Consider the following 20182-nt stretch of genomic DNA (forward strand, 5'->3'; position numbering starts at 1 on the left):
AATTTACCACTAACATGAAGCCCAATATGTCACGAAAAAAACAATCTCAGAATCGCTAGGATGCGTTGAAGCGTTCCTGAGTTATTACCTAATAAAGGGACACTGGTCAGAAATGCAAAAAATGGCCAGGTCATTAAGGTCAAAATAGGCTGGGTCATGAAGGGGTTAAGACCTGGAAAAATTTTTTATTTCACTCAGCACCTCTGTCAGATCAGGTTCCCATTCCGGCAATTCTGGAATTTTTGCAGAAGGGCCAAGAATTGGGGTTATCGTTTAATACCGTTAAGGTGCAGGTATCAGACTGATGAGGGAAGGGAGGTGGGGGGGACAGAGGGTATTTTGGAGGAATTTAGACGATTCTATAATCAGTTATATTCTTCGGGATCCGGGGATTAATTTGGGGACATAGAGGGTTTTCTTCAGGAAGCGGGGCTCCCGAGGAGTAAAGACAGTGATAGGGGGAGACTGGAGGTGCCCATAACAAAAGAAGAGATTGAAATGGCTATTACATCGATGGCTAATAATAGGGCCCTGGGGGCAGATGGTATCCCGAGTGAAATTTACAAACAATTATTTGAGATGGCAACACCCAGACTGCAAAAGGTTTTTGAAGAGGCTCTTCGGGAGGGTGAATTACCGGCGTCCATGAGAGAGGCGGTGGTGGTGGTCATTCCGAAAGAGGGAATAGATCCAGGGTTGGCAGAATCTTATAGACCCATCTCGTTGCTGACCGTGGATGTAAAGATTTTGACAAAAATTTTGGCTTACCGTTTGGCGGGTGTGGTTCAGGATCTTGTCCATCCGGATCAATCCGGGTTTATGCCAAATAAGTCTATGGCGATTAATTTGCGTAGACTTTTTCTGAATTTGCTGCTGCTGTCGGACGATAGGGGCAGTAGGGTTGTGGTTTCATTGGATGCGTGTAAAGCATTTGATAGTGTTGAGTGGCAGTGTCTTTGAAGGGTATTGGAACGCTTTGGTTTTGGGCCGACCTTTATTTCATGGATACGGTTGCTATATACTTCCCCCACCGCTAGGGTCAGAGTTAACGGGCAAATGTCTGGGAGTTTTGCGCTTCATAGGGGGACTAGGCAGGGGTGTCCGCTGTCCCCGCTACTTTTTGCTTTGGCAGTTGAGCCCCTGGCGCAGACAATTAGGAGGACGGCTTCAGTTAAAGGGTTCAGATATGGCTTGGTAGAAGAAAAAGTATCACTGTATGCAGATGATATGTTGCTTTATTTGGAGGACTCCGGAGAGTCGTTGTTGAGAGCAATGGAAATTATTAAAACATTTGGGTCTATATCGGGATTAGAAATTAACTGGGAAAAATCCACTGTCATGGCTGTAGATGATTGTGTTGTTGATTTGCCAGTGTCGGGGAGGGTAGTAGGTTGGCAGTGGTGCGACAGTTTAAATACCTGGGCATTCAGGTGGCACTTCCGATTTCGAGCTATGCAGATTTGAATCTGATTCCACTGCTGAGTAAGTTTAGGAGTAAAGTAGGGGCGTGGTGTAAACTGTATCTTTCAGTAGTGGGAAAAATTAATCTGATTTAAGATGATTTTGATGCCCCAACTGCTATATGTCTTGCACAATGCCCTATCTGGTTCTCTAGGTGGTGGTTTCGTACTTTTGACTCTATATTTAGGGATCTTGTGTGGAGAAGAAAACGGCCAAGGATCAGACTTGAGATATTGCAGAGGCCCAAGGATGGAGAGGGACTGGCGCTTCCGAACCCTTGGATTTACTACTTAGCTGCTCAGGGCCAACAGATGAGGGGGTGGAGGGATGTGTCTGGGGCTGGTTCAACATAAAGGGTCTTGTTTCAGGTGATGGGGAGGGATCCCTTGGTTCAGGGGTTGGAGGCAGATAGCTTTAGGAAGTTAGGTTTGATGTATCCTACTTTAGCGCTGATACATAAAGTCTGGGAGGCAATTAAAAAGATTAGGGGTTTGGAACACTTGACAAATTTTTCCCCGATATGGCTAAACGAGACTCTGCCGGAATTTGTTAAAATGGGAGAATTTAAAAATTGGATGAGACTGGGAATACAGTACATGGTTCAGGTGCAGGACGCGCAGGGACTGGGGCCCTTTGGAAGTTGCAGGAAGATTATGGGCTACCGGAGGTCTGCAGATTTCAATATGGGCAGTTTAGGCATGCTTATGTTACGCAGAGTAGCACGATGAATATGGAGATTCACAAGGATATACTGATTGGATATGTCTGTGCAGAGGGGGGAACAAAAGGGGTAGTGTCGGGCATTTATAAGGATCTAATGCATACTTTTTTAAATAATTACCCTATCAGAGCACAAGGAAAATAGGAGGAGGAGTTGGGTAGGATAGAGGAAGATAAATGGGAAGTGATTATGGAATATATACCCCAATTATCGCTGAGTGAACCGGGCAGACTCTCGCAGATATATGTTCTCCATAGAGTATATAGGACTCCTGAACGGCTGTATAGAGCGGGTCTGAGACAGACTTCTGAGTGTCCTCGGTGCCGAATGGAGGGGGCTGGAATTCTCCATATGTTATGGCAGTGTCCAAATCTGAACCCATATTGGACGGCGGTGCTTAATGCCATAGGAGGCGCGTATGGTTGTAGGATTGAGAGGGATCCTGTAGTGTGTATACTGGGATATGTGGAGGAGGTCCAGGTACATAATAAATATAAAGTGGCTATAGCTAGATTATTATATATTGCACGAAAACGGATTGCCAGATACTGTATAAATGAAGATCCGCCGACATTGAGGGAATTTTTCAGTCTGACTATATTGTGAATTTGGAAAAAGATATTTATGTTAAGAGAAAAAGCATAAGAACATTTGAGACACTGTGGACACCTTGGGTGGAGGGAAGATGACCCTGAACTTAGGTTACACCATGCATTATGTGCTGCTCTTGTATGTAATGGGGAGAGGAGAAGGGAGGGAGGGAATTTCAGAAACTAATGACCATTGTTAATGTTTTCATTGCGATTTTTGTTCTATTGTTTTGTACCTGAATTTGGTTAAATAAAAATTCATCTGATTTAAAAAAAAAAAAAAAAAGGTGCAGGTATAAGCACTAGGAGCGCTATATAACCACAATGTAGCAGGAGACAGCTGGGTCACTAGATTTATAAAGGCCTGTGAACACAGTAAACCGGTATTTCTAGGTTACCTCCATGGGATTTAAACTTTGTTCTAGATGCTTTGACAGGTCCCCCCTTCGAACTCTTAGACTCAAGGGGGTTTTACACTAAGCGATATCGCTAGCAATATCGCTAAAACGTCACTGGTTTTGTGACGTTATAGCGATATTGCAAGCGATATCGCTATGTGTGATACTTACCAGCGACCGGCTCCCCCGCTGTCCATCGCTGATCGCGCGAGAATGTCCGGCTCCATTTCTCGTCGGGCGCTTCCTGCTGAGACTTCCTGCTGTGACGTCCAGCGACGCGTGGAGGCGAGCGGGAGGACGCAGGATCGCTGTGTGTGAATGGTAAGTTTCGTTCTCTGCGTCGCTGCTGCATCGCTGTGAGGTCTTTCTGTATGAAAGCTCACTAGCGATCATTTAGCGATGCACCAGCGATCCTGACCGGGTCGGATCGCCGGTCGGATCGCTGGTGCATCGCTAAATGTAAAAGGGCCTTCAGCCTCATCTAAAGTTTTGACCTTGAAAACTGCCTTGTTGGTTGCCTTGACTTACACAAGACGGATCAGTGATACCCAAGCATTGACAGTAGATGCTCCTTTCTTAAGGGTCTATCAAGGTAAGATAGTTTTAAAGTCTCACGCAGCCTATTTACCTAAAGTTGCTTCTAAATTTCATAGAAGCCAAGAAATTTGCTATCCTTTTTTGATCCTGCTACGGTAGAGGAGCGAAGATTCCATACTCTAGATGTAAAGAGAGCAGTATTGGTGTATTTAGAAAGGAGTCAGGCTTGGAGACAGAGTAGGGTGCTGTTTGTCTCCTTTCAGGGTCGAAGGAAGGGGTTGGGTGTCATAAAGAACACCATCGCCCGGTGGATAAAGGATGCGATCTGCTTGGCGTATTTGGTCAAAGGAGAATCCCCACCAGAGGAAGTGAGGACGCACTCTGCACGGCCATGGCATCTTTATGGGCGGAAAAAGAGGACGTCTCCATTGACTTGATTTGTAAGGCGGCAACATGGTCGTCACCTTCCACCTTTTATAGACCCTATCGTTTTGATCTGTCATCCACCTCCAGTTTAGATTTCGAGCAATCAGTGCTTAGTGCTGTGGTCTCTCCCAGGTGATAGTCTCTGAAAGTTTCTCTGTGGGTGCTGTCGTGGCAAAAGGAAAGCCGGTCATTACGTACCGGTAATAGGATTTTACGGAGTCCACGACAGCACCCAACAGCTGTTACAGGACACACGCTGGCAGTCTAATATGGGTAAGATGTGCTTTTCTCTAATAGTAGTGTTTCTCAATTTGGGATACAGATCTCTGTAATAGCTGCTTAATTCTACTGGAGAACACTCTGAACTGTCCCCTCCTGTTTTCACTTTATATGCACTAAGCACTTTTTTAACCTACTGTTTGTGCAAATTTTCAGTGAGGCTTGCTATTTTTGTCCATACTGTTACAACAGTGTTTTTGTCCTTGTTTCATACATGAGCTTTTGGATAATGCTTTGTCTTTTCTGAGTCTGTACATTATGTCAATTATGTGGTCAATAAAATTTTGTAATATTTTTACACTATTTTGAACTTTTTACTCCGTGGTTGTTGTATAGGATAAAAACATTTAAAATTGCAGCGCTCGTTGCCTTCAAGATTTTAAAACCAAGAAGCGATCGCCTTAGGCACGACCCATAAAAACTGTGTTTTGCACCTGTGATGAATTGAGCACCATCACCTAGAGGCGCCAAAGTAGGATCCTACTTCATAGACAGTAGAAAAATAACTCTGCACTAAGTATTGTGTTGTTGTGAAACTCTTTATTCATATGAGAAGTGCTTCTCACGTAACAGAGTACCCGCCTTTCTCCTTGTACTTCTTACATCTTGCTCCACCTCACTTCCGTTGCAATCCGCTTGTCTGATGAAGGCCTGTGTGTAGGACCGAAACGTAATGATATCTTAGATTGCACAATTAGTAAAGTTCTCAGCAACGTAACACCGAGTGCTGAGTCCTTTTGCTACTAAATCTTTGTGTGAGTCTCTGTGTGTTTTGATTCTTAATAGAAGCTTTTTTTCTTTTATTTCCTTTGTGAAGCTGTGCTCATCTCTGCCATCAAAAGACTTCATTTTTATTTTTTTCTCTTGGCTGTTTTTGGCAGATTTAGCAATAAGTACACCATGTGCACTGCTATTCTTCCTGTCAAAATGAAGAGACCTGACTGATCTCATTTTAAGGCAGCCATGCCGTCCGTCGTAAGACTTTATGGCTTCTTTTCATGTTCTTATCCTTACACAAGGGCCAGTGATGTCAGGCGATGACTCCAGTCTATTCGACGGAAACCGGATGACGGGTCAAATAAATGGCAAAAACCAATCTCATCACTCACAAAAACACATTTTAATAAAGTTTATGCATATTACTCCGTTCTTTTCCCAGTCCTAACTTAATGTTTTGTACCAACCCCTGTGCCTCGAGCAGTGGAACTAGATGATGAATAGAGAAGAATGTACCGATTGAGCAGATTTCTGTCCGTTGACGCATGTGTATGTAATGTGCATTCCATATGCTTCCAGGAGGAGCCGTACTCCCGTTTAGAAGAGAATACCTTTTCATAATGCGGCATTCACCAAAGCGTGCAACAAGCGTTGGAGTCGCATTGCTAATAATATATTGATAGGGAAAAAATGTCAGAAGTATTGTTGTGCACGGATTGTCTGCTCGATCAAAAATTAGACACGACAAAAAAAATATTGCGACCCACCTCATGAAAAGTTACACATTTTGCATTGGCAGTTATGAATTCAGATTAGCATTTGTATAGGTGGATAGGAAATTACCTAATACCTGTTTTTAGCAATTTCCTTAAAAAAAAAAATCTATGTACGGTACTCTTCACATATTGTTTTTCCAATACTGACTTGGTTGTTTTGTGCAAACCCTCATGACCTCAGCACTGATGGATGACAAAGAGAGACGAATGTGAAATACATTTCTGACCGGTCGATCAGATTTGTCAGGCACAAGTTACTTAGACCTATTGTTGGGATGGCCGTACTTTACACTACCATAAAAATCTGCGTAAATGAGGCCTCATACACACTAATTGCTTGAGATGTATATGACATGCGGGTATGTCTTATGAATTCCAGATGCTTCAAAGGAATCTGAAGTTGTTTTTTTTTTGTTTTGGTTTTTTTTTTAACACCTTTTTTATGATAATTTGTATTTAGGTGGTCATACTGTGTATGTAATCTAGTGTTACCATTCTGCTGTTTTAAGTATATTTATTTTGGGTTGTATATAGCACATTATTCAAATAAGGAAGGACCTCTTAATGAAACCAGGCAGAGTAGGGAGGGAGAAGTCAGAGGATGCTGGACAGGGAGGGAGAAGTCAGAGGATCTTGGGCAGGTAGGGAGGGAGAAGTCAGAGGATGCTGGGCAGAGAGGAGTTGGAGGGAACTTGGCAGCATGAAGTCAGAGTTTGCTGGACAGGGAGATGTCAAAGGTAACTCGGCAAGGAAAAGTTGGAGGGAGCTTGGCAGGGAGAAATCAAGAGAGACCTGAGCAGGTAGGGAGGGAGCTGGGCAGGTAGGGATGGTGAAGTTAGATGGAGCAGGGCAGGTAGGGAGGGAGAAGTCAGAGGGAGCTGGGCAGGTAGGGAGGGAGAAGTCAGAGGGAGCTGGGCAGGGAGATGCGAAGGTAACTGTAGGAAAAAGTTGGAGGGAAATTGGCAGTACGAAGTCAGAGGAAGGTGGGCAAAATCGGAAGGACCTTGGCAGATGGTGAAATGTCAGAAGTAACTTTGCAGGGAGAAGTTGGAAGGGACCTTGGCAGGGTAGGGAGAAATCAGAGCGAGCGACTTAGAAGACACTTCTTCATTTTTCAAGTTCTTTATTATTGTTTTCAGAATAAAATATAGCTGTCTGTAATGAAGTGGGCTATCCGGATTTCCTGCCCATGGTTCACTTCAGATTATTGGGAAAGAGTTTGACCTTGTTTCTATTATATTGCCCAGTAACCATTCTCCATTTTCCTGTGCTTCTTTTAGAACCGTTCCAGGGCAACCCGGAGTCCGTCGAGAGTCTGATCCTTTACTTCAATGAGAAATTGGGTCTAACCAATAAAGGAGCAATTTCAGATGACGCTGCAAAAGAAGGTACTTTATGTAAGATGCACACCCGACCAACCATGAGAACATCAGTGTCCTCTCAGCGTGTTGCTGTTGCTTCCAAGTCTGTTGTTTTGGTTTAACCCCTTAGTGACCAAGTCAGTTTTGACCTTAACCCCTTACCTACAATGGACGTAATATTCCGTCCATGTGACCCTGGACCTAATTACCATGGACGGAATATTACGTCACAGCGATCAGCGGCGCCCACGTGGTGAGCGCCGCTGATCGCGGCCGGGTGTCAGCTGATTATCACAGCTGACACCCGGCACAATGTGTCAGGGGCGGTCACGGACCGCCCCCGACACGTTAACCCCTTGTACACCGCGATCAAACGCAATCGCGGTGTACCGTGGGTTAAAGGGAAGCATCGGCAGGGAGGGGGCTCCCTCCGTGCTTCCCTGAGCCCCCCACAGCAGCGCAATGTGCAGCGCTACTGCGGGGGTCTCTTTCCCTACAGGCCCCCGGATCCAAGATGGCGACGGGGGCCTGTAGGGAGCTGACTTCCTCACTGCCTGCAAAGCGCAGGCATGAGGAAGTCTGCAGAACTGCCTGTGACAGGTTGCTGATCTGTCACAGTGATCTGTGATGTGACAGATCAGCAATCTGTCACAGGACAGTGATGTCCCACCTGGGACAAGGTAATAAAGTAAAAAAAAAAAAAAAAAGTGTTAAAAATAATTTTAAAAAAATCGCTAAATTAGTAAAAAAGAAAAAATATATATTCCCCAATAAATCAATTTTTTCAAAATAAAAAAAAAAAACAATAAAAGTACACATATTTGGTATCGCCGCGACCATAGCGACCCACCCTATAAAACTGTCCCATTAGTTTTAAAAAATAAAAAACGAAGCAAAAAATGATTTGTTATCATACCACCGAACAAAAAGTGCAATAACACGCGATCAAAAAGACGCATATAAATATCCATGGTACCGCTGAAAACGTCATCTTGTCCCGCAAAAAACGAGCCACCATACAGCGTCATCCGCAAAAAAAAAAGTTATAGCTCGCAGAATAAAGCGATACAAAAATAATTATTTTTTATATAAAATTGTTTTCATTGCAAAAAACCGACAAAACATAAAAAAAGACCTAAATGAGATATCGCTGTAACCGTACTGACCCGAAGAATAAAAACGCACCCCCTAAAGAAATTCATGAAACGCTGGTTTTTGTTCATTCTGCGTCCCAAAAATCGGAATAAAAAGGGATCAAAAAATGTCACATGCCCGAAAATGGTACCAATGAAAACGTCAACTCGTCCCGCAAAAAGTAAGACCTCACATGACTCGGTGGGTCAAAATACGGAAAAATTATAGCTCTCAATATGTGGTGATGCAAAAACTATTTTTACAATAAAAAGCGTCTTTTAGCGTATGACAGCTGCCAAATATAAAAACCGCCATAAATAGTAAATCAAACCCCCGTTATCACCCGCTTAGTTAGGGAAAAATAATAAAACTAAAAGAAAATGTATTTATTTCCATTATCCCATTAGGGTTAGGGCTAGGGTTAGGGCTGAGATTAGGGTTAGGGTTGGAGTTATAATTGGGGGGTTTCCACTGTTTGGGCACATCAGGGGTATCGGCCTACTCAGGACAAATTACAAAACAACTTTTGGGGTCCAATTTCTCCTGTTACCCTTAGGAAAATAAAAAATTGGGGGCAAAAATATCATTTTTGCGGAAAAAAATGATTTTATTTTCACGCCAGGCGTTATTAACTTCTGTGAAGCACTTGGGGGTTCAAAGTGCTCACCACACATCTAGATAAGTTCCGTGGGGGGTCTAGTTTCCAAAATGGGGTCACTTGTGGGGAGTTTCAATAGTTTAGGTACATCAGGGGCTCTCCAAACGCACATGACACCCGCAGACCAATCCATCAAAGTCTGCATTCCAAAACGTCACTACTTCCCTTCCGAGCCCCAACGTGTGCCCATACAGTAGTTTTCTCCCACATATGAGGTATCAGCGTACTCAGGACAAATTGGACAACAACTTTAGGGGTCCAATTTCTCCTGTTACCCTTGGGAAAATAAAAAAAATGGGGACTAAAAGATGATGTTTGTTGAAAAAATACGATATTTTTATTTTCATGCCCGGTCGTTAAAAACTTTTTTGAAGCACTGGGGGGGTTCAAAGTGCTCACCACACATCTAGATAAGTTCCTTGGGGGGGTCTAGATTCCAAAATGGTGTCATTTGTTGAGGGTTTCCACTGTTTTGGTACATCAGGGGTTTTCCAATCGCGACATGGTGTCCGATCTCAATTCTAGCCAAAAACGTAAAATGGCGCTGCTTCCCTTCCGAGCTCTGCCATGCGCCCAAATAGTCATTTACACCCACATATGGGGTATCAGGACAAATTGCACAATAACTTTTAGGGTCCTGTTACCCTTGGAAAAATAAAAATTGGGGGTGAAAAGATCATTTTTGTGGAAAAAATATGATTTTTTAATTGTACCGCTGTATGTTATAAACTTCTGTGAAGCCCTTGTGGGTTCAAAGTTCTCACCACATATCTAGATAAGTTCCTTGGGGGGTCTAGTTTCCAAAATGTGGTCACTTGGGGGGTTTCCACTGTTTAGGTACATCAGGGGCTCTCCAAACGCGACATGGCGTTCGATCTGAATTCCAGCCAATTTTGCATTGAAAAAGTCAAACGGCGCTCCTTCCCTTCTGAGCTCTGCCATGCGTGGAAACAGTGGTTTCCCCCCACATATCAGGTATCAGCGTACTCAGGAAAAATTGCACAATAACTTTTGCAGTCCAATTTCTCCTGTTACCCTTGGTAAAATAAAACAAATTGAACCTGAAGTATTTTTTTGGTGAAAAAAAAGTTAAATGTTCATTTTTTTTTTTTTAAATATTCAAAAAATTCCTGTGACGCACCTAAAGGGTTAATAAACTTCTTGAATGTGGTTTTGAGCACCTTAAGGGGTGCAGTTTTTAGAATGGTGTCACTTTTGGGTATTTTCTATCATATAGACCCCTCAAAGTGGCTTCAAATGTGATGTGGTCCCTAAAAATAAAATGGTGTTGCAAAAATGAGAAATCGCTGGTCAATTTTTAACCCTTATAACTTCCTAACAAAAAACAATTTTGGTTCCAAAATTGTGCTGATGTAAAGTAAACATGTGGAAAATGTTATTTATTACGTTTTTTGTGTGACGTATCTGTGTGATTTAAGGGCATAAAAATTCAAAGTTGGAAAATTGCGAAATTTTCGCCAAATTTCCGTTTTTTTCACAAATAAACGCAAGTTATTTGAATGAAATTTTACCACTAACATGAAGTACAATGTCACGAGAAAACAATGTCAGAATCACCGGAATCCATGGAAGCAGAGTTATGACCTCATAAAGGGACAGTGGTCAGAATTGTAAAAATTGGCCCGGGAGTTAACGTGCAAACCACCCTTGGTAGTGAAGGGGTTAAAGCGTAACCGTTCAGCAGGATTGTGCTCAGTAAACTACGGACAGTGTCTGTTCGGTGCCGTTATACTGATTACAATGACATCTGTGTTTGCAGTTTTCAGTTAATGAGATTTTCATGCTTTGCAGCAGCCTATGGGTGGGGCTGTGGGCAGGGCTTTATGTGCTGCTTTGCTTACATATGCATCTGTATTGGCTTATGACAGGCCACGGATCCTTCAGTGACCTGCTCCTTACTTTGTGTGCTGCATATCATATTGTGGAGTTAAAAAAATTTTTTGGCTTAATCAAAATTGCCTGTGGCACCCGCGTAGTTGCGTCTATTACGTTCCGATAGATTCTACTACACAAGCAATGCCATTTTGATGGTTACTTTTTTTTGTAACATCACAATAGTATATGTAGTATGTAAAATAGAGGGGGACGTCACTGAAGGATCCGAGACCTGTCATAAGCCAATATGGATGCATATGTAAGCAAAGCAGCACATGTGATTCAGTTTTTTTTCTTTTTAAATAAATTTCTAAAAATTTCTACCTTTTTTTTTTTTCCATCAAGATGGGGTGCAGAGTGTACATTAACCCCTTAATGTCCAATGACGGACACAGTCCGTCATCAGACATTTCCCCTGCTTTGATGAGGGCTCCGGCGCTGAGCCCGCATCAAAGCCGGGACATGTCAGCTGTTATGAACAGCTGACATGTGCCCGCAATAGGCGCGAGCGGAATCGCCGTCCGCCCGCGCCTATTAACTAGTTAAATGCCGCTGTCAAAGCTGACAGCGTGCATTTAAATAGCATTTCCGGCCGGAAATGACGTCATCGCCGACCCCCAGTCACGTGATCGGGGGTCGGCGTCATGTTGCCTGGACAACCAGAGGTCTCTGAGACCTCTATGGTTGTTCCAGGCATATGGCTTTCAGCGCCACCCGGTGGTCGGCGCTGAAAGCACAGCAGTAAATCTGCCACATATGGGCGATCTGCTCATCGCCCATATGTAGCAGAGCCAATCGGGTTGCGCAAGCTTCTAGCCTCCTATGGAGGCTATTGAAGCATGCCAAAAGTAAAAAAAAAAAAAAAAAAAAAAAAAAAATGTTTAAAAATAAAAAAAAAAATAAAAAAAACCTAAAAGTTCAAATCACCCCCCTTTCGCCCCAATCAAAATAAAACGGTAAAAAAGAAATCCCACATACACATATTAGGTATCGCCGCGTTCAGAATCGCCCGATCTATCAATAAAAAAAAGCATTAACCCGATCGCTAAACGGCGTAGCGAGAAAAAAATTAAAAACGCCAGAATTACGTTTTTTTGGTCACCAAGACATTGCATTAAAATGCAATAACGGGCGATCAAAAGAATGTATCTGCACAAAAGTGGTATCATTAAAAACGTCAGTCCGGCACTTTTATCTAAGTGGTGAAAAAAAATTCCAAAGTTTTGCTAAAAAAAGAAAAAAAAAATTGCGCAATTTTCGGAGACCTGTAGTGTCTCCATTTTTTGTGATCTTTGGTCGGGTGAGGACTTATTTTTTGCGTGCCGGGCTGACGTTTTCAATGATGCCACTTTTGTGCAAATAACGTTCTTTTGATCGTCCATTATTGCATTTTAATGCAATGTCGCGGCGACCAAAAAAACGTAATTGTGGCGTTTTGAAGTTTTTTCTCGCTACGCCGTTCAGCGATCGGGTTAATGCTTTTTTTTTTTTTTTTTTTTTTTTTTTTATTGATCGGGTGATTCTGAATGCGGCGATACCTAATATGTGTATGTCGGATTTTTTTTATTGTCTTATTTTGATTGGGGCGAAAGGGGGGTGATTTGAACTTTTATTTATTTTTTTAAACATTTTTTTTTTTTTTTTTTTTTTAGTTTTGGCATGCTTCAATAGCCTCAATAGAAGCATGCACAACCCGATCGGCACTTCTACATATGGGCGATGCGCAGATCACCCATATGTAGCAGATATACTGCTGTGCTTTCAGCGCCGACCACCGTGCGGCGCTCAGTCATCTGCCTAGAACAACCATAGAGGTCTCTGTGAGACCTGTGGTTGTCGAGGCAACGTGACGCCGACCCCCGATCACGTGACGGGGGTCGGCGATGAGCTCATTTCTGGCCCAGCGGCCGGAAGTGCTATTTAAATGCCCGCTGTCGGCTTTGACAGGGGGATTTAACTAGTTAATAGTCGCGGGCGGACGGCGATTCTGCTCGCACCTATTGCGGGCACATGTCAGCTGTTCATAACAGCTGACATGTCGCAGCTTTGAGGTGGACTCGCCGCCGGAGCCCACCTCAAAGTGGGCATCCTTACCGATGACGTACTGTTAAGTCATCGGTGAAGGGGTTAAAGTTTGGTTCGTTACGGATATGGCGATGACGAACGTGCACCTTTTTGTTTTGTTTCTACCAAACAGTTCTACTTTGGTTTCATCAGACCATATGACATTCTCTCAATGCTCTTCTGGATAATCCAATGCTCTCTAGAAAACTTCAGAGAACTTGCACAATTGGTGGCTGACTAAATACTTTTTTCCCCACTGTATATATGTACATGTGGGGGAAGACCAAGACGCCCTAAAAGTCAGGATTGGGGAGCATATTGGTGATATAAACCATAAAAGGGATACGCCATTAGCTCACCATATGGTCAGTGATCATCAGGGGCATTTGAAATCATTCTCCTGTGTGATCGAAATGGTACCCTAGTCCCTGAGAATGGGTGATTGGGACAGATGGATCCTACAGAGGGAGACACATTGGATCTTTCTGCTTGAGTACATTAGTCCATGGGGCATCAATGAACAATTCTGCTTTGCCAGCTACATGTGACTTAGTGTTTGCTCATCTGTCCACTATATGGTTAAATTAGCATTGACATATTTATCCCTAAGGGCTAGTGGGATATAACCTTTTTTCTCCTACGCCTCATTGGGGGACACAGAGACAGTGGGTGTTATGCTGCTTTCCACTAGGAGGACACTGAGTAAACCAGAAAAAAGTTAACTCCTCCCCTGCAGTATACACCCTCTCGCTGGATGAGATTTCTCCAGTTCTTGCTTAGTGTCAATGGGAGGTACTTGTGTCTGGTTTCAGACCCCACCGTTTTTATTTTATTTTTGACTTTTCTGTAAATTTTTATTTTTTAATTAACGGAGTGAAGGGGGCGACGGTTCCTTTCTACGGCCCGCTCTCCCCCGAACCAACAACAGGCAAGCATGCAAAGTATATCTCCCCGTACACTTTCCTGTGACGATTGGGGCTGATTCCTCTGGCGATGATCCTTACGGTCCTGGTAATCCACGGATACGAGGGCAAGCGCATGGAGTGCAATGGAGAAAACTGGAACAGCGCTTCCGAATGCCCTGAATCGGCCCCATAGCTCTCCATCCCCCTGCCATAGGGAGGATCGATTGAGCATACCCCTTTAAGAACTCCTCCAGCTCTGCTTCATCAGTCAGGAGGATGAGAAGACCTGCATGGATGGCCCCGGACAGCGTGGCCTGCCGAGCACTGTAGTGGAGGTATGGGTCGGGTCCTGGCCCCCGGGAGAAGCGCTGACTTAGTGTCAGCGGCGGTGCACCGGCGCCCCATTGCGGCCCCCCCCCTCCCGCACTCGGCGCTCAGATAGACCAAAAATTTAGTCACCGGCTTTTCCGGCCTACTAGGCCGCAATTTCTATGGCGCCGCCCACTAGCGCTGCCCCCTCCTCGCCCCCGGCACCTACCGCGGGTAGGCCAAAAATTTAGTCCCCGGCTTTTCCGGCCTACTAGGCCACAATTTGAATAGCGCTGCCCGTGCTGTCGTCGCCGCCCCCTCCTCTTTGCGCCTCTCATTACTTACGAGACGCGCAATTCTATTCTCGGGAGCCATGTCTTAGCTCGTGTCCAGAGCAGGCTGAGGTGAGGCGTGCAGGATGCAGGGTGACACCACAGGGCCACCGCTTTTTCCTCCCGGGGGACACAGCACAGGACCGTGGGTAAGCTGCATCTGCCCTCAGATTAAAGCTTAACCCCTTCCCGGCACATTCACCGCAGCTGCAGACACTCTGCCGTTAACCCTTTCAGGAGCGCTATGTCTCAATCTAAGGAGGCTAAACGAGCTGCTAAGAAGCACATTGAGTTTTTTACAGTGTGTACCACTTGCAAGTCTGCCTTACTCAGTGCACAGACTAATCCGTTATGCTCAGCCTGCTCCCCGACCTGCGCTCAAACGCCCCTCGCCGCCGCTGCTGACGGGACTCCTGCGTTTAGTACCCCTGAGTGGGCTGCGTCCCTGTCACGGTCGGTGCAGGCTCTGACCCAGGCTATATTCTCCCTCCGGGAGGACTCTTTAAGTCAGAAAACATCCTTACCTCCCGAGGAGGGCTCTGGCGACGTCTGGGAACCGTCCACCAGCAGGGGCCGTACTCGCTCAAGGGATGGTCAGGTCTCTAGAAAGCGGACCCATGACGCATCCCCTAGCCACGTTCGCGCCTCAGCATCTCTGCGACTCCTGTCTCTCGCTCTCCCTCTCCTGAGGTTCACAGCGAGCACGACTCTGAATTCGAATCTGACACGTCAGTCCCTCAGAATCCCCCAACTGATCAAGAGTCGCTTGATTCTCTTATAGAATCAGTCAACAGGATTCTGAAGTTGGATGAGGAAAATATTCCCGCTCCAGCACATCCTATCTCACTTAAGAAAACCAAGCGTGTGCGCAGGTTATTTACCAGCCATCCGGACTTTAAGGAAATTGTCCAGAAACTTAGGGATCGTCCACATAAGCGGTTCACAGGGCAAAAGTCTACTCAGGCTAAATACCCTTTTGATCCAGACCTAATGAAGGATTGGTTCCAGTCCCCTCCGGTGGACCCTCCTGTATCGTGTCTTGCTTCTAAAACGCTCCTATCCGTTTGAGGGTTCCTCAATCAGAAACCCCTCCGATCGTCAAATTGACTACCTTGTCCAGTTTTTGAAGCTTCAGGAGCAGCGCTTTTTCCATCTTTCGCGGCAATTTGGGTCACTAAGGCAATGGCCACTTGGGCAGAAGTCTTGATTACTTCCTTCCAGGGCACCAATCTTCCTCCGGCGGCAACCACTCTCGCCGGACAGATAATTCACGCTGCGGACTTTGTAGTGGACGCTTCTTTTGATGCCGCCAATTGCGCTGCTCAAACTGCCGCTAATGTGATCTCCATTAGAAGAGCCCTATGGCTCCGCGACTGGCGGGCAGATGCCACATCTAAAAGATCGTTGACTTCTCTCTCCTTTCAAACGGGTCGTCTTTTTGGAGAGAAACTGGACCAGCTCATTTCTGATACTACCGGGGGAAAAAGTAAATTCCTTCCTCAACAAAAGGCTGTTCGGCCGTTTCGCAGCCAACAGGCGACGCGTTTTTGATCTTTTCACAGCAATTCCGGTTGGTCCTCCTCTACCTTCTCTTCCGGATCAGGTCGGTCCCCGCGCGGAGACAGAGGCTCCCAGGTCTCATACAGACCTAACCGCTCTTGGAAACCCAGGCCTAGGGCTTCTGGATCTAGGGGAGCCAGATCTCATAAATCTACCCAATGACTTGTTGCGGTATCCGGCGGACATCGCCAAAGTAGGCGGTCGCCTACTTTCCTTCAACCACACTTGGCTCACGGTCGTCCACGACAAGTGGGTCAGGGAGCTGATGTCCTCCGGATAAAAGATAGAATTTTCTTGTCCCCCCTCCAACTCGGTTTTTCCCTTCTCCCCCCAAGAAAGAGACAAGAGCCTTCCTTCGGGCTGTTCTGGCTCTGCTAAGGGACGGAGTCAACATTCCGTTCCCTCATCACGAAAGGTTCAGAGGATTTTATTCAAACCTTTTTGTGGTTCCAAAGAAGGACGGGACGATGCGACCCATTCTGGATCTCAAACTGTTAAATCAGTTTGTCAGGGTACGGCGATTCCGAATGGAATCTCTCAGATCAGTTGTCCCTTCCATGGAAAAAAGAGAGTTCCTAGCATCCATCGACATAGAGGATGCTTACCTTCACATTCCGATCTGCCCGTCCCACCAGCAGTTTCTGCGTTTTGCAATTCACAAGGAACACTTCCAGTTCGTTGCCTTGCCCTTCGGACTCGCCACCGCCCCCAGGGTCTTTACCAAGGTCATGGCGGCTGTCATGGCGATTCTCCACTTTCGGGGAGTAGTAGTGGTGTTACCGTATCTGGACGACCTGCTCATCAAGGGTCCGTCCCAGCCTGCGAGGAATCCGTGGATATAACAGTAAGGCTGTGTGCCCACGTTGCGTTTTTTTAAGCGTTTCCGCAGCGTTTGTGCCAGCTCAGATGCTGCAGAAACGCTTAAAAGAAGCCTCACATTAAATTGCATGCGTTTTTGTGCCAATGCATGCGTTTTTAAATGCTCCGGAATCGCTTAGCAGCTAAAAACGCAGCATGTCCATTATTTTCCGCATAGCTCCACGTTTTTAGCCATTTCCAATGTTCCCAGAAACCGCGCGGAAAAAAACGCATCAAAAACGCGGGTCTTTTGTGCAAAAAAGTGCAAGAAACGCGCGGAAATAAAACGCGCGTTTTCTGGGAAGGGGATCAGTTTCCTGAGCGTTTAAAAACGCCAACGTGGGCACATAGTCTAAATACACTTTCGCGCCTGGGGTGGAAGATAAACTTCGAAACGTCTTTCCTGAAACCAGCTCAGCAGATTTCCTTTTTAGGAATGATCTTGGACACTTCCCGCGGGTTGGTCATTTTCCCTCCAGAAAAGACCCAAGCCTTACAACAGGCAGCGCGGACTCTTTCCCGACCAGTTTCTCACTCCTTTCGTTTCAGCATGAGAGTTCACGGAAAGAGGGTGGCTGCGATGGAAGCAGTTCCATCTCCGTCCCTTACATCATGCGTTGCTGTTAGCTTGGGACAAGAACCCGTTCTCCCTGGACCTTCGGATCCTTCTGTCCCTGCGGGTCAGGCAAGCCCTCAGGTGGTGGACACTGAATCAAGGGAGGTCTTTTCTCCCAGTAAGATGGTTGATAGTAACCACCGACGCAAGTCTTCTCGGCTGGGGTGCGGTCTTTCGTCTCCACACGGCACAGGGTCGCTGGTCGACCCGAGAGTCACGTCTCCCCATCAACATTTTGGAGATACGAGCGATCAGATTAGCTCTGATTTATTATGGTGACATACTTTCTGCATATATTTTGGCTGGTAATATTTCTTGACTCTATTTTTATGGTAACAGTGGCATGTCACTGTGGTTGTTTATCCGAATGATCATCTTTAAACAGTGCATGAGGTCATATGATCCATTAAAGTAAACATCTGCCCACTCTCTCCAGTCCCACAAGCTCGCTGCCTCGCGGTTATCCTTGACACTGATCTCTCAAACCTAATATCCAAGCCCTTTACACTTCCTGTCGACTTTAACTCAAAAATATTTCAACGATCCGTACATTCCTCAACCAAGAATCTGCAAAAACCCTAGTCCATGCCCTCATCATCTTCCGCCTTGACTACTGCAACCTCCTGCTCTGTGGCCTCCCCTCTAACACTCTCGCACCCCTCCAATCTATTCTAAACTCTTCTGCCTAACTAATCCACCTGTCCCCCCCCCCCTCTATTCCCCAGCTTCTCCTCTCTGTCAATCCCTGCACTGGCTCCCCATTACCCAAAGACTCCAGTTCAAAACCCTAACCATGATATACAAAGCCATCCACAACCTGTGTCCTCCATACATCTGTGACCTAGTCTCCCGGTACTTACCTGCACACAACCTCCGATCCTCACAAGATCTCCTTCTCTACTCCCCTCTTATCTCCTTTTCTCACAATCGCATACAAGATTTCTCTCGCGCACCCCCCCCCCCACTCTGGAACTCTCTACCACAACATATCAGACTCTCACCTACCATGGAAACCTTCAAAAAGAACCTGAAGACCTACCTCTTCTGACAAGCCTACAACCTGCAGTAACCACCGATCCACCAAACCACTGCACGACCAGCTCTACCCTCGCCTACTGTATCCTCACCCATCCCTTGTAGATTGTGAGCCCTCGCGGGCAGGGTCCTCTCTCCTCCTGTACCAGAAGCGACTTGTATTGTCTAAGATTATTGTACTTGTATTTATGTATACCCCTCCTCACATGTAAAGCGCCATGGAATAAATGACGCTATAATAATCTGTATATATCAATGGTCTCTAGAGACTCCACTAATCTAGAGACGTGTTTTCTTTGAATCTGTCATCAGAATCTATATCTATCCAGGAGGTGCATTCTCCTAAAAACCTAAATCTAAGCGAGCACTTTATTACTGTTTATTCAACACTCACTGAGTAAACAGATTATCATCAGGTTCTCTAACCGATAAGCACTTTATTGGTGTTGGTTTTGGCTTGATGAGGGATTCCCTTCAGGGTCAGACAGGTTTAGTAGACGTGGAGCCGGGGTGTCAATTCAAAGACCAGGTTGGTTCTTGCCTTCCGGAATGCAGAGGATTTTTGACAACAAGTAAACTACACTGTTACCCATTTAAAATATTAACCCATTAAGTGTTATTGCGAGTTTCTAGTCTGCAGTAGCTGGTTCCTTAATCCTCCTTCCCGCTCTAAACTTGGCTAAAACAATGGGCATTCCCCCTATTTGACTGTCCAGGAAGGATCACATGACTACAACTACTTCACTTTTGCACATTAATGGGATGTAGTCGTATTTTCATATTGTTGTGTGCTATATTATATTTTTTCCTGTAACCTACATATTTGACTTTTTTTTTTTTTTTGTTTTACAGTTAATTTGGATTGTTTTAAATTACAGAACCAGCCCAGTGACCTATTATGTCTCTTTCTTGCAGAGGTTAAAACACAAAGTGAAATCTTTGATGAAATAAAAACTTTACCTGATGTGGACATTGGCGAAAAATTTGAAGATTACACAAAAGGTTTGTGGATTTTTATATATAAAAATAGGACCTGTTGAAGCACGTTGTGCGCGAAACGGCTGTTGTCCGTCTTTTACACATTGCTCCTGTGCCGATGCCTATGCCTCGTTTTATGAAATAAAGTAAATTGCTACAAGAGAACGGTGAGTGCCATCCTGTTTTTCTTCTCTTACAAATATATATATATATATATATATATACACACACACTGCTTAAAAAAATAAGGGGAACACTTAACAGAATATAACTCCAAGTAAATCAAGCTTCTGTGAAATCAAACTGTCCAGTTAGGAAGCAACACTGATTGACAATCCATTTCACATGCTGTTGTGCAAATGGAGTAGACAACAGATGGAAATTATTGGCAATTATCAAGACACCCTCAATAAAGGAGTGGTTCTGCAGGTGGGGACCACAGACCACATCTCAGTACCTATGCTTTCTGGCTTATGTTTTGGTCACTTTTGAATGTTGGTTGTGCTTTCACACTCGTAGCATGAGACGGACTCTACAACCCGCACAAGTGGCTCAGGTAGTGCAGCTCATC

The 20182-nt window shown here is 45.0% G+C and overlaps 1 protein-coding gene across 3 annotated transcripts in view; it reads left to right on the top strand.

Annotated features, from left to right (window-relative positions):
• The window catches only part of TDRD6 (tudor domain containing 6), a 133673-nt gene that overhangs the window by 58888 nt on the left and 54603 nt on the right, over positions 1-20182 (top strand). For all 3 annotated transcript variants that reach the window (XM_073586561.1, XM_073586559.1, XM_073586560.1), the window contains exons 5-6: positions 7186-7293; positions 19549-19635. In XM_073586561.1, the coding sequence (XP_073442662.1) occupies positions 7186-7293; positions 19549-19635 (195 nt within the window). The remainder of the gene's footprint in view (positions 1-7185; positions 7294-19548; positions 19636-20182) is intronic.

Source organism: Dendrobates tinctorius, unplaced genomic scaffold (genome assembly GCF_039654945.1).
Source record: "Dendrobates tinctorius isolate UK_male_01 unplaced genomic scaffold, ASM3965494v1 ptg000093l, whole genome shotgun sequence".
NCBI classification, from domain to species: Eukaryota; Metazoa; Chordata; class Amphibia; order Anura; family Dendrobatidae; genus Dendrobates; species Dendrobates tinctorius.